This window comes from Apis laboriosa, unplaced genomic scaffold (assembly GCF_014066325.1).
Source record: "Apis laboriosa isolate Shangri-la unplaced genomic scaffold, ASM1406632v1 scaffold30_cov140, whole genome shotgun sequence".
NCBI classification, from domain to species: domain Eukaryota; kingdom Metazoa; phylum Arthropoda; class Insecta; order Hymenoptera; family Apidae; genus Apis; species Apis laboriosa.
Genome location: NW_025222776.1, coordinates 359,465 through 378,421, shown reverse-complemented (window position 1 = coordinate 378,421; position 18,957 = coordinate 359,465). Strand labels below are relative to the sequence as shown.

General features: G+C 20.5%; 1 protein-coding gene and 1 non-coding gene across 2 annotated transcripts; one reads left to right on the top strand and one right to left on the bottom strand.

Moving 5' to 3' along the window:
- Positions 1-1,863: 1,863 nt before the first annotated feature.
- Positions 1,864-8,634, bottom strand: LOC122714501 (homeobox protein rough-like). The gene is made up of 4 exons (XM_043935871.1): positions 8,416-8,634; positions 7,063-7,327; positions 2,885-3,119; positions 1,864-2,074 (listed from the first exon to the last, which is right to left on the bottom strand). Exons 1-4 carry the CDS (start codon positions 8,632-8,634, stop codon positions 1,864-1,866), a joined length of 930 nt encoding a protein of 309 aa, XP_043791806.1.
- Positions 8,635-13,854: 5,220 nt separating this feature from the next.
- Positions 13,855-13,927, top strand: Trnar-ucu. Its single transcript has one exon. It is a non-coding gene; the product is annotated as a tRNA-Arg (tRNA).
- Positions 13,928-18,957: the final 5,030 nt, after the last annotated feature.

Here is an 18,957-nt window from a genome sequence, read left to right as displayed (position 1 = left end):
AAAACAAAAATATAATTTTATATAATTTTAAATAATAATCAGCTATAACTTATATATTATATATAAAGACTTTTTATCTTAGGAATGTATTAATTCTCTGATATTCTCGGATTCGTAACTTTTTATATATATTGTACATTTATATTTTATAAATATAAAAATATATGTATGGTTGTGTATATTATCATGTGTAAGTTATCAATTGAAATAATGATAATGTAATCTATTAAGTTTTAAATTCTTGTCAATTTCGATATGTAAATTATTTTTGAAATTATTATTGTAAACATTATGTTGAATAAATAATAATTCTTAAATACGAGTATTTACTTCTGTTTAAAAATTAAAAATTTTACTTAATAATTTTTTAAATAAATAATCCTTGGAAAATAAATAATCAAAATCAATTAATTATTACATTATTACAAATATTATTATATATATATTCAAATTTTATTTTATAATTCAATTTATATAATTTTTTTAATTGTTTAAAAATTTCCAAATTATTCATCGTATTTTGATATTATATTTTTAAATCTTTATGAGATTTAAATAAAATGTAACGTATACAATAAAATCGGTTATATTGAATGATCTCAAAAAGTGCATAATGTAAGAAATTGAAAATATTTTACAGAATGTTATAATAATAATATTAATATAATTGTTATAATAAATTGCAGTTTCTAGAATTCCGGCAATATATATTATGTAATTGAAATTATTTAAAAATATAATTTTTATATAAAAGTTAAAGTTGTAAAAATAAATTTTTTATTTAAAATAAATTTTCTTTATTTCTTCAATTTTCATCTATATATATTTTTATTTCATTAGAGTAATGTAATATAATGTTATGTATGTAATGTATAATAATGCATTTTGATAATCATATTTGTATTCATCTTTGTATTTTTTATATTTGTATTATATAAGAATAAATAAAAATCTTTATGTAAGGATAATATTTTATGAATAAACACAAAATATACATATCATTTAATAATTATAATTTAATAATAATGATAAAATATTTTTTTTTATATTTCATTTGAAAATTTAATTAATTATAACCGTTACAAATATTTTAATCTATGCTAAATTGATATTGGAATTTTGAAATCTTAAAAATATGTATAAAAATGTATTAATTATTAAATCTATTTATTGCTTTACAATTTTATACAATATACATAAGTTATATATATATATAATATATAATATATAATATATATATATATATATAATTTAATAATTAGTAATGATCTTTATTTTATTTTATCATTTTATCATTTTCTCAATGATAATATTAAATATTATTTTATAAAGAAAAAGTTTTGATTTTGTTGATTTAAAGGAAAATAATAAATTTAGTATCACTTTTTCGATTTTAATATTATTTATTATCAGAAATTACAATTACATTATAATTTAGTAATATGTAGCAATATATGCTGCCAATATATAAAAACTTCATGTTTTAATGAGCTTTTTAATGTATATTTAAGGATTATTTGAATTGATATATTATGCTTAAATATAAGTAAATATATATTTACATTTGTTACAGCATTTTTATTATACACTTTTTATTATTATATATTTACTTATATTTTAATTATTTATCAAATTTACGTCATTTAAAAGTATTTATTATTTTTTAAATTTTCTGTTTTCATAAATCTTTCTTTCATCTTTGTCATTAGTCTTTTTACAATTCTTTTTTAATAATTAGCAAATTTAATACTAAAAAATTTAATATTGAATATACATAATAAAACAGATAATATAAATGAATGATATATAAATAAATGACTATAATAAAATATAGCAAATCCTATTCCAGATGTTTAATAAATTTCAAGCAGAAAATAGTACATTTGATGTACTATCTATATCATTTTCACCTTTATTACATTGTTGTTTCGTAAAAGTTCCGGTAACAGAATTCATTGAAGTACATGAATGATTAGTTGTAGATCCAAATGTCTTTTTATAAAAACAAAATTCACAGAATCCATTTCTACCATAAATTGGCAAATTTATCATTCCATTAGAAATAGCGAAATTCCTGGAACATGTAATATTTCTAATATATTTATTTATATTAATTATATTATATATATATTATATATATATATTTTTTGTACTATTTATGTAATCTATCTTTGTACCACATTTAATATCTAATCTTAATCATTTTTCTTATATTCATACATTTCTTATATTTGAATGATAGAAAGTTTTATTTTTTTAATAGAATAATTTTCATAATAATAGATTGAAGTATAGCAAATCAGGCTGTCCTAAAGAATCGAGTAAATATTATAATTGAAAAAAATATTAAATATTATTACATTTATTATATTAGAATCAAAGCATTGAAATGCAAATTAATCATTTTGAGCAACTATTTAATAATAAAATGGCAGAATAAAATTCACTACATCTCGTTAATAAAATCAAATGAGTTTTTCATTGTTTTTTAGATATTATATTTTAGATGTTTTTATAGATATTATATCAGTTCTTGAAATATCTTTTATAAATTAAGAAATATCATGTTATATATAATTCATGATATAATTCATTTAAAATTAAAAAAATATATTAATTTTGTAAAAATAATTTTTTAAAAATTATATAAATTTGTAAAAAAATTATATTTATAAAATGCTATATCTTTGTCGCATAAAATATAAAGATCAAAAAATATAGAAAAGAAGGGAATATAAAATATATTATATTTTTTTTAATATATCTAAATTTTAAAAAAAATGAAATTGTGTAAATATTTATTTTAGTTTACGATTTAATATAATATAATAATACAATTAAATAAATTAAATAATAATTTGATATATAGTGCATGTTAAATTACCGATAATATTGATCAAGTTGTGCCTTCTCTATTCTTTTGTCTTTGGCGCGCCGATTTTGAAACCAAATTTTAATCTGGGTTTCTGTAAGGTGTAAAGATGTGGCAAGTTCAAATCTTCGTCCTCTAGAAATATATTCTCCTCTACGATATTCAACTTCCAATCTTAATGTTTGTTCACCACTGAAAGTTGTTCTTTGCCTTCGTGGTCTTCCTTCTTTTCTTCTCTTGCGAGCTACTATTCAATGTAAACAAAATAATATTAATAATATTTTAAAGTATATCTATATTACAATGTATTTTATGCTCAGAATAAAAATTTTGATTTTTCAATTGCAAATTATAATAAATAACATAATATTCATATTTTAATATTAAAATGATTTTTATTTTGGAACTTTTTAAATTCGATGAAGTCTTATGTTTCGTTGATGAATTAAAATTCTAGATGGAAGAATAAAAAAAATTTACAAACATATTTTACAACCATCCATGTATAGTTACAAAAGTGTTTATATATTTTATAAAAAGACTATTAAAAAGACTTTATATATTAAATTAAAGTGTAATAATAAAAATTTAATATTATTGCGCTTTATATTGAGAATAAAAGCTATCTTATTATTAGATGTTTATATGTTATTAGATGTTTTATATGTTAAAAAATATAATAAATATGTTATTATACAACATATGATATTGTTTATTTCAATAAAAATGATAAGATAATTAAATAATTATATTTTTGTAACACTTTTTAAAGTATTTTTATAGTTTATTTTTTAAGAATATAGTTAAAATTTTGATTTTTTCTTTTTACTCTAATATTCGTATCCTTTTTTATCAATTTATTTAAATTTCGTTATCTATTTATTTTTTTATTTATAGATTCCTTATAAAATAATCTTTTCATAAAATATTTCTTAATACAAATATAAAAAATGAGATTAAAGTTTTTAAAATCTTACTTTATTATATTTCAGTATTTTCACAGATTATTGTATCTTCATTTAAATTTTCCCTTTTCGTTTTTATTTATTTTTTATTTTTTTATTTTTTATTTTTTGTTTTTCATTTAACACGATAGTGATTCGGGACTGCCTTGCCGTGACAACGGCTTAAGGGGCAGGCGAGTAACACTGGGTTTGCAGAAATATAGCAAGGTATATTTCACATTGAAATGCGGCCAACTGCGTCCAGTAATCTCATCACAACATCGGTACGAGGTAGCGAAGCGGAATAAATCCATTCAAACGTGTGCGTATACCTGTATTGTGTTATATTGTACATGTTGCTGTAATAACACTTATCAGTGAAAAGCTTCAGGAACTGAATAAAATGTTTAAATATGTATACCTATATACATTAGCGACAAATTATATCGATTTTAAGAAACGTATGAAAACTGAAAGAGAAAACATTTTTGTTTATTATTGTCAAATAAATTTTCAATAATAATAATACATAGCAATAAATTTTGATATATAGTGTATACATATATTTAATCAAATTGTGAAGTCAGTAAAATTGTGTAGTTTATCATTTAATTTAGTCTGAGAAAGTCAAATCAAGTTTTAAAATTTATTTCATTTTTTATTTTTAAAAATTAAACTTTAAAAAATCATACGTTTCATTTTTTCGAAAATAATTCTTTAATTTTTAGATTTCTTGATCTTCACTCTTTATTATATTTTTTTTAATATTTTAAAATTTAAATATCTTCTATTTCATATTTATGGTTGTAGCAATAAATATAATAATAATTAGTTATGTCTTTTAAACAAAAAGATATAATTAATTAAGTTTTAAGAAATTTATATTTAGCACAATATAGATAATGAATGTATTATACTATACAAATGTATTCGTAAAATACACAAATCTATTTTCTTAAAGAATATAATATATGGTACTTTAAAACCTAAAATCTAAAGGAGATTATTTTTATATAAAAATTATTGGAAAATAAAATAAAATTATTTCATTTGGATGCTCGTTTCAAGAAAATTAAATTTAAAAAATATATCGAATATATAAATTTTTAATTAAAAATGAATAAATTAAATTATTTTATATGTAAAAAATAAGTTCAAAATGAAAATAAAATTGTTTATTTTAATCGAAGTATTTAATGCGCAAATAATTTGGATATAAAAGAACCGGATACTAAAAGAATTCTTAAACTATATTTATCTGGTGATAGATCATTTGATAGATTATCAAAAAATCTTATACTAGATTTTACGCTCTATCTCTAAATTAAGGATAGATAGATAAGAAAGAATAGTTAGAATAATTTGGATTATCCGTCTTTGCTTTTTTTTCTATTTGTCATGTGATAATCTGGAGAAATTTTAATGTATTGCAAACTCAAGTATGTATGTCGGAAAGTATTTTAAGATTTTTTCATCGAAAAAGTAGTAAATAATTTTAAATTTTTAATTCTATATATTTTTTATAGACTAATTTTTAGATTTTTTAAACATTAGAGATTTTGAGTGTCTCATCCTTAATTTTTGGTTTTTTATATTCTTCGAGAACAATAGAAGAAATTTAAGAATCTTCTTTATTCTAAATTTATCAATTTAAATCTTCAAATATATTTTTGACATAAAATTTTCCTTTCGTTTGAATAGAATATATGCCAAGACATAATGCAATAAATTTATATAAATGATTAGAGTATGTATAGTTACATATTGAACAATGTCCAGTAACACATAAGTATATATATATATATTAATCCTCCATTCTCTGATTTGAATGTTGCATATTATAAATTTCTACATTTTACATTGTATATATATATAGATATTTATTTTATTTATAGATTAATGAATTATGTTTTTTATACTTGTATATGCATAATATTTATTAAATGTAATAAAAATTAAATAGTAATTAATAATGATATTTAATATGAATATTTTTATATATTATATTATATTATTATAATCATAAATATATTCATAATTCAATTGATATAGTTTTTCGATTGATATAGTTTGTTTTTCATATATTTTAGATTTCGTTAAATTTTATATTTATATCAGTTTACATCTATTTTTCGTTTCACTTACAGAATTGAAAGCACTGATATAAATATTGAACTTTGGATAATTAATATAAGCAAATAATCCTTTTAAAGACATCCTCATTCGGAAAGTGTACCACGATATTTTGAAAAGCAATATTAAATTCATAATTATATTGTTTAAATTAGTAATTGTGTACAAAATATGATTTGCTATAATCAATAAAAGGTGTCCTATAATTAATCAATATTTTCAATCTAATTTATATACACGTAATAATATTTTTAAGAATAATTTAGATTTTGAATGTTTTTAGATTTACTTTTGAATAAATACTTTTGAATACTACTTTTGAATAATACTAATTTGAATAAATGATTCTAATATAAAAAATAGAAAAAAAATTATTTGTAAGTTTTATTTATAATTAATTAAAATAACATGTAAAAAATATTTAGCTGTTTATAGCTTTTTATAATAATATTCTCTAATTAAAATATCGCGAACAAGAAAATGAATTCCATATATTGAAACCACAAAAATTTCTTTAAATCTAAATATTTAAGATAATTATACAAATTAAACATAAAACTAGATTTAAATAATCTGTTTTCTTATGATCTTAAAATAAAAATTTTATTTTTGTCAAAAGAAAATAAATTCTATATATGGAAAAATGAATCGAATATAAATATAGAAAATAAAATTTTGTTCGTGTACTTTTTTTTTAATAAATATGTATATAATTATTGATTTATTGTAATAATTACAATTTAAAAAAAAATAGTTTTAAATGTTATGAATTATTATAAAAATGTCACATCAAAATATCAAATTAAATATTCACAAATATCCACAAACTCACTATAAGATTTTACCTGTATTTCACGTACGAGTAATAACATATTTTTCTGTACCAATGATTCAAAAACAAATTTCAAATTATGGAATGTATTATTATGTCTTTTATATGAAAAGAAACTTAAATAATTTATTATGTATTTACATAATATATTTAATATTAATTAATTAGTTTAAAGTTATATTTAAGATATTTTGAATGTTAAATATACACAATAATTAAGACTCCAATATATGATATTTATTCTAAATATGATATTAATTAAAAAAGAAAGTAATACTTACAGAAAGCCGAAAATCCTTGCAAATGGTGTTCCGAAGTTGGAAAATATGGTAAATTATGAAAATGTGGCGGAAGCGCAGACGGATATGTAACTTGAGATAAGAATACAGGATGGTTGGCTGGTCTAGATTGATGAAGTTCGTGAAACAATGGCAATCTTAAATTAAAAAAATTCGAGTTCTTTTCTTTCTCGTTCATTAAAGTATTTGTTTCATTGGTATTCTGTTTTCCGCCCCGTTCTGAGGATTTTTCTTTTATACCTGTTACCTGGATATGAGGATATTACATTAAAATTAAAATGAATTTTCGTTTTGTGTTTTCAAATGTAAAAAGATTTTTATTTCATTTAATAAAATAATTTTAAGGTAATGAATAATTTTTTGAATTTAATAATTCTATCGTTGTAAATTTTATTAACAATTTATCAATATTTTCTTTAGAGAAATATTTGACGAAATATTTAAGCGAAATTCTTATAACAACCCATTAAAAGTTTTCATACATTCCGTAACAATTTTTTTTTATTAAAATAAACCATATATTTATTTTTTAACATAAAATTGAATTGCGCGTTATTTAAATAATTATTCAAAAAAATTTTATATTTTATTTTTTATTTGTTTTATTACATAATATATATTTTTATGTTTTTATATTTTTTATTTGTATATTAAATGATATTATTTGAATAATAATATAATAATTGAAAGATAAATATTGATCTTTTGTAATAGATTTAGTAGAATTTAGTAGAATTTCTATTTCTGCCAAAACCATTTTTTTTTATCTAAATGATCTAAATATATTTCTTTTTTATATCATTTCTTTTGATAATTTGATAATAAAATAAAGTTATGAAAAACTTTATTATTTGTTATATTTTATTTTCTATTATCAATCAAACATTTAAAAATAAATTATTTCTCAAATAAAATAAATAATTTTCTAATTTATTTATTTATTTTCTTTTATGTTATCTTCATTTCAAAAGTAGCCAATTATAAAATATGCTATAAAATGTATGCATATTAACAATGAAATTTCGTAGAATTTTATTTTAATGCAAATGATTTTCGTATATATTATATATGGAAACTTTTGAGAGTGATTGTATATTATAAAATAAATGTTGATAGTTGTCATTAAGTAATATGATCCATATATTTTGAAATCAATATGGAAATAATTTCGTCAAAATTATTCACGTACATATTTGAAAGAGAAAGAGAAGAAAAAAAGAAAATAATTATTAAAAATATTAATCAATAGTAACGACTATAAATTTGATACTTTCTATGAATTAAAAGTCCAACATCACAACAATAACAAGTAAGAAACAAGAAACTACTTCTTACTTGTATAACTTCATCGTTCGAAGAATTGCACGAATTATCCGCATCTAACGTATTTCTATTGTAAAGAAGAATATTCGAGGAAAGTTCAAAACTTGATTTCGGTTCAGTCCTGTTCTCATCATTTTTCTCGATACCATCAACTTTTTTCGCTTCAAGATGTCCATAAATTCGGGCAAAGAATTGTCGTGGAGATGATGGACCTTCTGCTTTCGTCGACATTTAGCTTCGATCAAATTCTACCGTTATGGATATTTCTTCGAGGATAAAACAAAAAAGTATATCCAAATTATAAAAAAAAAAAGTTTCGAAACTTTTACGAAATCGTATTAAACGATTATCATCTTTATTCTCTGCATTGAGTTTTTCGTTTTATTCTCATATCCCATTAACCCGATCGACGTTGTTAAATTTGCCATTTTGCACGAAACTTTTTCGTTTTTATCGAAAATCAAAATTTGCAAAAAACTTTTTAATCAAAAATTTTAGTCCTGCTCACTTTAAATCTCCCTATCCTAGGCGTGGCAAACAAATTTGTCAAATTCACGTAATTGCACATCTATTTTCGACGTTATACCTTAGAATCAAACTTTACGCATTTAAAAATAATAGAATAATTATGCGAAAACTTATTATGAAAGTACACGTTTGCGCGCACGCGCAAGTGTATGTACATATATGTACATAAATACAGATATCATTCACGTGAACGAGTAAAATTAGTTAGGATGATATTGCCGGAACACTTGGAACGACACTTGAGTGTAAAATACCTCAAAGTAGACCACTGAATGACTCGGTACGAGGTTGCACACGTATCTGAGTCAGTTTGCCTCCAATGTCCATTCTCTCGCTTCATGGTTAGTATGAAAATAGAGAGAAGGGATGCTCGGGGTGCTCTCTCGTATCTCCCTACCCCTATCAATGTTCCCCACTATGCGTGGATGTACCACCCCCATCCCTTCGGTTTCAGATAATTTCGCTGTCATCGTTGTAACGCCCCTTTGCGAAAGAGCACCTGCAGATGTTTGTGGCCAGTGGATGAGAAACATTTCAAACAGACTTTATTATTTATGATTGCACCGTGAAATTCAGATACGCATTAACGAGCATGAATGACAGTTAAACAGTTTTAGATTGAAGCTACTAATATCTTAAATTCCTTCTAATATTGATGTTTTCATTACTACAATTCTCACGATTTCATTTTTTATCATACTTGTATGTATTTAAATATTCTATTATTTATAAAATTTCGTGCAACTTATATGCAATGTATTCTAATAAGTTAGAATTCCTATTCCTATCCTTTTTATTATTTTACTTTTTTTCGAATGACTTTTATTTATTTGCAAAATACTGAAAGTGTCTTTTAGAATATCGTTTAAAGAACCGATTTTTTTCTTTATATGCAAAAACCGTCTGATTATTCGACTTGATGAATAATTGTAAAGGAATATTAGGAATAATCTAATCACTTGCAACTTGTTAATTTTTTGATCATTAATATCATTAAGAAAACATATATGTTATTGGAAAGTTAAAAAAAAGTATTGCTATATAAATATTTATTGTTTCTTGTAATTTCTTGTAAATAATCTTCTTATTTTTTAAAAAATATGCATTTATAATTTTTCATCTTTACAGTTGTTAGAGGTAAAAATAGAAATAGAAATGTATAATTTAAAAAGTTTAGTGAATAAAGTGAATTAAATTAAAAGAAAATATTAAAATTATACGTCATAACTATTGTATATGTTTTCACATAATATGAAATATGTTTCACATATATTTTACATAATATGTGATTTTACCGTAATAAATTTTTGGTAAATAAACATTTTCATTAAACATGAATGATTCTGAAAAGTATGAAATATTAATCTCGCAATATCTCGTACATTCACGGCTAACTGCACATTGAACAATCTATGCAGGAATTCTTTTCTCATTCATCAATCGAAGATTTCAACCCCTAGGGGAAGATTTACGGATTCTTATCACGTATCATTGGTTCAATTTTTGTTATTATCCTTATTTTAAATTACGTATCACTGGTTTCATCAATTTTTACGTTATTCTTTCTATATAAAAAAAAAAAAAAAATTTAGAAATTCAGAATAATTTTATGAAGATATTATTATTTGTATTATAAATAATATTATATTATATATTATATTATATTATAAATAATATTATAGTATATTTTTTATTTTATTTTTAAATAATAGATTAGCAATATAAAAATTTTAACCGATATTTATTGTAAAAATAAAATTGTTTTTTATTTTAAATTTAATTGATTGATTAATTAAAAAATTGATTGATAATTAATAAAAGAACGATAATCATTCAATCAATGTAATAAAATAAGAATTTTAATTAAATTTATTATATTTATTATATTGTTATAAATATCTTTTTATAAAATTGAATCTAAAATTAAATATATTTTAATTATATTATTTTTTATTTTATTATAAAATAATTATTTAAATGTTTTTAAATATATTTTATATAATTTATAATAGAAATTGTTATTATAACTAGATAATTATAACAATCATATGATATCAATGATAATTAATTACAATATTATCGAAGCGAACTTCAAATTATATATTTTGCTTTATATATTTCAAAATGGATAATATTTAAACTTTTTCGTAAAAATATTCAAATTGACGAATTAAAAATATAACTTTAAATTCTATGGTTTTTAAAAAAAAGATTGATATACTATTATAATATTCTATTCCTATTTATTATATTATTTTTATTTAAAATATAGATATAATATCATGCAACAAATAAAATTATGAAATTAATAATATAATAGTAAAATAAATGATATAAATAATAATATAATGTATGAATATATTTTTAATTTTATTATTTCGTTAATGTAGATTATTTTGTTTGAATGTAATTAGTTCTGGAAAAATAATACTGTATATAAATATATATATTTCAATGATTATATATAATTATCAAATAAAATCGTATTTGCAATAATCATAATGTTGTCAATAGAAATCACGCAAAGGAAATTAGAGATAGCTCGATGTGAAACTGGATATGCGCATGCGCGTCTTCAACGAATTCTCGTTGGTTCTTCTATAATTACATTGATTTCCATCTCGTCTCCGATTGGCTCGAAATCGGACTACCATTATACCACTCCACTAGCGAGTTATTCTGATAGGTAATTCTCACGCATCTAAAACAATCCAGATTATCGTCGCAATACAGACAAGGTCGTTATTCATTGTGGATCTGGCTAACATTGTCTAACAATGGCGTTTTTTTTTCTCACTTTGATTTCAAACATCATTCGAAATATTTCTATCGAATTTTTAAACATCTAATGAAATAAATTGATAAAACTAGTAATATCATTAAAATTGAAGTTACTGTGTCTCATAATTTAATAAAACAATCTTGAATATCATATCTGGTATCTTCTGTATTTTTTTTATATTACATCTTCTTGAATAACATGTTTTTCTTTATCTTTTCTGAAATAATTTTATTATCTTTTAAAAAATCTTTCCTTTCTTTTTTTAAAAGATGATACATTTATATAAATGATTTTTTTGTAAAAGAAACAAATTCTAATATGGAGAACTAATGAATTATAAAATGACCAAATCAAAACAATTATATTATGTATAAAAGTTTTATTTAAAGTTACAGTTTTTTTTTTTTATTATATATAATAAGCTGTTATTCATATCGCATTATTTATTGCAATAATACTTTAATACTAATATTTTTCATTTTGTATATATACTGCAAATAAAATATTGTATATCATTTTGTATATATACTGCAATAAAATTTTTCAATATGATTTTTTTTTATAAATCATTAATAAACGAATTAAAATGAATTAAATTTTTCTTGGAATACAAATTCAATAGACAAATATTATTAAAAAAATTATTATTATATTCTAAAATATATTTAAAATTATTAAAGTTTTTAAATTTTTTTGTATTTATCATCTATAAAAATTGAAAATTGAACAAATAATATAAGTTTGTTTTAAATTTCATTAATATATATATATATATTTTATTATAAATATCCAAACATAAAATTAAAAAAAAATATAAATAAATAAAACCAAAAATTTTCAGTCATTATTTCTTATACATATATATTAAGATATAGAATTTATATGCTAAAAATATATGATACATATTTCTTATTATACTATATATAGATATATATGTATTAATAAATATGAAATAATTTTAAATAAATCTTTAAATAGATAATTTTATTTAATATATTAGAAATTTTTTTAAATAAAAAAATATTTAACAGATACTATATCACAAGCAATTTACATTATGCTTTATTATATATATTTATATATAGATTAAAAAAATAATATCTTGAATTGATATTTTAATGAGACATTAAATATAATTATTAATATAATGAATCATAAAATGCAAAAAGAAAATTAAATATTATTCAATTCATAATTTCAATAAAAAAATGTCTTAAAATAGTAATATATGAAATAATTTAAATGAATTGATTTTTTAAAAATAAAAAGTAGAAAGCAAATTCAAAGATTATATATTTAGTGATTAAAAATTTTTAAAAAATAGCAATTATATATTGGTTTAAATATACATATATTTTACATATATTGTATATAAGTAATAACAATACAATAATGTGAAACATTTTTGAAAAATCGATTCTAAACATTAAGACAATAGAAATATTTCATGTTTAGAAATAAATGCGATGTAATGTACATGTATATATAACACATATATGTTATATATACATATAACTTATTTATATTAGTGCTATGTTACCCATACGATATGAAATTTTAAGCAGCTTTATTACTCTTTATTCTATTATATTTTACAGAAATAAAGCAACATATGTAAGTAGCTATTTTTTCTTCACATATAAATACATGTATAACAATAAACAATATATATTATATATAATAATTTGTAGAAATGTTTGAATTCATCCGAAATTAAATACAAGTCACAGCCAATTCATTCAAATATGTAAGTACTTACAATATTATGATGTTTGAAATCAATGTAATCAAATGCGCAGAAAATGTTTATAATTTATATAATTAAATTATTGCATAGATTGGTACTAGTCGATTTTAAAAAGTGTGCTGAATTTCATCTTTTCAAAAGATAAAAATAAGCTAAGTATATAGAAATTATATAATACTATATATTCAAAACTAACCATGATGATCCAACAATGATAGGTTAGAAATTATCTTTAATTTTTTAAATTTGATTTAAAATATTTATACTATTATTTTATTTTTTATTTTTATAATTTTTTAAAAGAAAAATGTAAAAAAATTTATAATATAAATTTTATATTTTATAATAAAAGTTTGAATCACAAGTATACTATTATGAAAAATTTTTACAGCGAGTCCCTTTGGCGCAGAGGATAGCGCGTTGGACTTCTAATCCAAAGGTCGTGGGTTCGATCCCCACAAGGGATGATGTATAATAACAATGTAAATTTTTTTTATAACTTCAATTTGTCTGATTATGTCTGAAAATTATTTGTTTTTATTCTTTACATATGCATATAGTCATAATAAATGTAAAGCTAACAATAGATTTTTAGATATTTTAAAATATGAGAAATTTTTTTTATATATTCGATGATTTTAAAACGATAATGATATAAATTATGTTACATAGTTAATATGGGATAGATTGCTTAATTAATATTTTTATATAAGTTATTATTTCTGATTTTGTTTAGTTTGATTGAAGTTTTTTAAGTTTCGCGATTATAGTCACAAAATATATTTCAAAATAAATATCTATCATTCAAGATTCTGTTTATATATATGGACAACAATCATTATAATATATTATTAATTATACATGTATAATATAATAATATGTAATATATAATATATATAATAAATATTTATTGAATATATTTATTATATTTTTTTTAATAAAATGTGATCAACAATAATATATTTTGTAATTTATACTTATGATTCATCTATGTAACTTATTTCTTTTTATTTATGATTAAAGAATCTCGAATTTAAATTTAAATTTCAGCAGATATCGCATTCAAAAAGAGAAGAAATTAATATATAAAAAATAAGCATTATATAAAGGACTATAAAAATTCTAGAGATTTCATCTTTGTTATATTTTTGTAATTCAATCTTTTTAATTTAATTTTCATTTCAATTATTATGCAATGTTGTAAGACACGAGATATAAGATAAAATTTTTTTTTTTAAGAGACTCTGTAATTTATATTTTCAAATATTGATTCAAAAAATTAGAGTATTTGATATGTTTAATTTAAAAAAGTGAGAAATTATATTCGATTCAATTAAAAAAAGGTGTTAAAGTCAATAAATTTAAAAAATAATTTCTAATACTAATATCAAATATTAATTTGTGAGATTTTTTAATAAAATTTATATTTAAATATAATGTTATTAAAGCTATATATATATATATATATATATATATATATATATATTTATATATTGTATAATTAATATAATTCTAATATAATATTATATTATAATAGTACCATATATCACAAAAAAATTGTTGACTAAAATTAATCAACTAAAATACTTTTTAATAATGAAAGTTACCATGGTTTTTTTTAAATAGTACTATAATAGTAAATGTTAATATTTATATCATAAAGACAAACGTTGACGATTTGAGCGTATAATTTTCGTAAATTGAATACAGACAAAAAGAGCGAATAATGAGAGAAAGAAAGAAATAGATTAAAAATTGAGGAATCAGCGCCATCTCTCGAATGTCAAATGAAATAAATAATAGACAAGGAAAGCAAATATAATATGAAAAGAATACAAATAGAATAAGAATTAACTATCAGCACCATCTTTTGAGTGTCAAAGATCATTAGTGCAGACTAAATAACACAGATGTCACATTCATTTTATTTCTTGTCTTTATTTCTATATATTAAATCGCAAAGAATGAGAAGAAATTATTTTTTTTTCAAAGTTGATATTTCAGAATATGAGATACGAAATCCCATAAGATGTCATATCTATCTTGTACTTCATATGTCATTATGTGTCAACTGTTATATCGATAATGGGATAAATAGCTATCTATAACTTTCCTATATATGTATATTAATATAAAATTCTAAATGATTTTGATTGTGATAAAATATTATATCTTTCAAAATTCTACTAATAATTTATTAAATTAATTAATTCTTTATAACAAATTTATACTATTAATAATTTATGATTTATTAAATTTATTTTAAAATTAACTTTTAATTTATTAAAATTAATCTATATCTATAAATACTTTTATTTTATTAAATCGATTTTTTAAATGCATAACCAGGACAAAAATTAGTAATGTCAAATTAAATAGAACACGATTATTAGTTAAATCGTTGAAAATTCGAAAATTATTAATTTTGATATATTAATATTTAATATTTATTGATAATATGATATAATAATTCTGGAAAAAATTACATAAGACAAATATTTATTTTGTGTTTAATTAAAGAATGCAAATATTTAATTTAACTAATATAGTTTTATTATATATTATATATTATATATTATATAGTTTTATTATATATTATATATTATATATTATAATATAGTTTTAATTAATATAGGGTGTTTATTTAAATAATGCACAATTTTTTCAAATATATGTAATCAATAAATTTTCAATATTGATGAATTTGAAAATTGAATGAAATGAATCTATATATGAAAAAAATATCATTATATTTTATCATTTATTTTTTCATATCATCTTCTTTCATCTTTGTGTACCATTAGTTTGATGATTACCATATATCACAAAAAAATTGTTGACTAAAATTAATCAATTAAAATACTTTTTAATAATGAAAGTTACCATGTTTTTTTTTAAATAGTACTATAATCGATAATATGATTTTTGTCATATTGTTGATATATCAAGATAAACTAAAATAAATGTAAATAGAAATATGCAATAAATCCTTCTCACATTTAAAGTGAGATTATAATAACAATATCATATAATCACACTCACTATACAATATGTATAAGATTTAATTCATAACTTTAATTTAATTTATAACTATTATTTCGTATCATTAATCAATCTTTTTCTTCATATACATTGTGATAACAAGTAAATATCTAAAGATGTATTAAACTTTAAGGGTTATTGAAGGGGGTCTTCCATAATTCCAGGCATATTTATCAAAGAATACCAACGAGATAGTTCTTTTTAGTAACCAGGCTCGTCTTTGCATATGCGTAAGTAAATATTAGCGGAGGATGATGAGGGTCTCTGACCATTTTCTCTTTCTTTCTTCTGTCTCTTTTCACGGTGATCATTCTTACGTTGACCACCCTCGTTCATCCATTTCAGCTTCTGTCGCGACGTCATTCTGGGACCCTGTCTTTAACTGCGCTTTGGTCACTCCCTCAGACCCTATCAAAAACCTCTCTCTGATATTACTTTCATTCAAACAGATATCCAAGACTAAATCCCTCCTTATCCAAGGGGTAAAAGTCTTCGGCACGCTTGACAATTCGACTTCAATTCGTTTTCCAACCGAATCATTTGGACTATATTGTATACCTTTGTACTTATATATCTTTGTACTTATATATCTTTGTATTTGTACTTCACACGAATAATATGATGAAACTACATTCTATTCTTATTTGTAATACAGTAGTTTATAGTAGTTTGTTATTAAATAAATTTCCTTAAATTATATCTTTTTTTTTCTTTTATGAAAATATTGTAAAAAGATATGTTTTTGTCATAAATAAGAAAAAATTTGATCCTAAAAGTTTAATCCTGAAGAAAAGTGTTTTATAAAATATTTTCATTTCAAATTTTGTTTGCGAGAAAAATTTTAAATTTTAAATTTTAAAAAATTATAGAATAAAAAAATCTACCCAATTTTCACATTTAATGATTAAGTATATTTAATCATTATATTATTTTAATATTTTATTTAATTTTTAAATTAAATTATGTACATTAAAGTAGTTTATTAATAATTCATCTTATTTTTTTTATGTCTAATAATTTAATAGAATCCATAATATCCAGGATTTTATTGTCATTTTAGTGGAATTATAAAGATGTTTTATGATGAAACTTTATCTACTACATGATTCATTTAAATGAATCAATTAAAAATATCATTTATCAGAATTCATTATATATTCATCATATATTCAAAAGAAGCATCAGTAAAATCACTAACAATGCATGTATATATTTTTGATATTATAAAAAGTTGTTTCAGTTTAATTGACATGTTTTGTCCTATTACTATATTCACCAGATTTTGCTTATTTTGATTTTTGTTTATTTATTACCATTACAAAATCGAATGAAAAATCCAAAAACACCCAAATAAATAAATAAATTTTATTATTATTATATATTTTATTATTTTATTTTATTATATTTGCCTATTTTTAAACTTTACAATTAATTACAATTAATGATGATTTTTCAATTTTTGAGTTCCAATGATTTCCAAAATCAAATTTTAAAAATTCATTTTGTAAAATTTCAAAGTCCATTTTTTATATTTACTTAATACTCTTGTAAAAAAATACAATCACACAATCCAATATCATTGCGTTAATTCGAAAAAAAATCGATTATACTTACGCATATTGAAAAAAATTATGGAATTATTTCAATTAAAAATTGTATTGACCCAGTTTAAAAGACAAGTCGCCAGAAACGCGTGTACTAAAGGGGGCGAATCAACTGATCCCTGTGTTGTTCGTGACGCTATGTTGCCTCGCTCGTACTCCTGTGGTGTTAATTTTGGACTGTGCTCGATCACACATCCTCGTCAAAGGAGAAGATTGGGATCAACGATAGAGCTTTGCATGCCGACCTACTGCCGCTGCACAGTTTGCAGCGTGTCGTGTATCTCCGAAACCTGTTCGTTAATCGACGTGATCATGCCGTGCCGCGATGTAAACTCGTACAATTAGTTGAACTCCCTCGAAATAAGGCGCAACTGGCGAATTCATGCGAATCGTGGCTCCCTCTTTGATTTTTTTAATCAGATCTCGAACGATTTCGAATGGTCTGGAAGACTTTTATTATCGTCTGCCTGATGATCACGCAGAGATTTCACTGATGTAACCAGAATGATTAAATTAGAATGATTTTAATTTTTGAATATATACCAAAATGAGATGATTAATATTTTTTTTTATCAATAATTTTTTATAAGAATTTCTTATAAGAATGTTTTCGTTGAATTTAATATTGAATTTTCGTTGAATAATAAAAATTGATAGTTTTACTTTTTAAATGTTATTAATTTTTATGTCGATCTCGTTGGTTATAAGCAGAAATGATGTGTTTTTATAAAAGCAAGAGTAAGAATAGTTTTATATAGTTTTTGATATGAATAATATTATAATATATAATATATCATAATCATAATATATTATAAAATAAAAATATAATAAAATATAATATATCATATAAA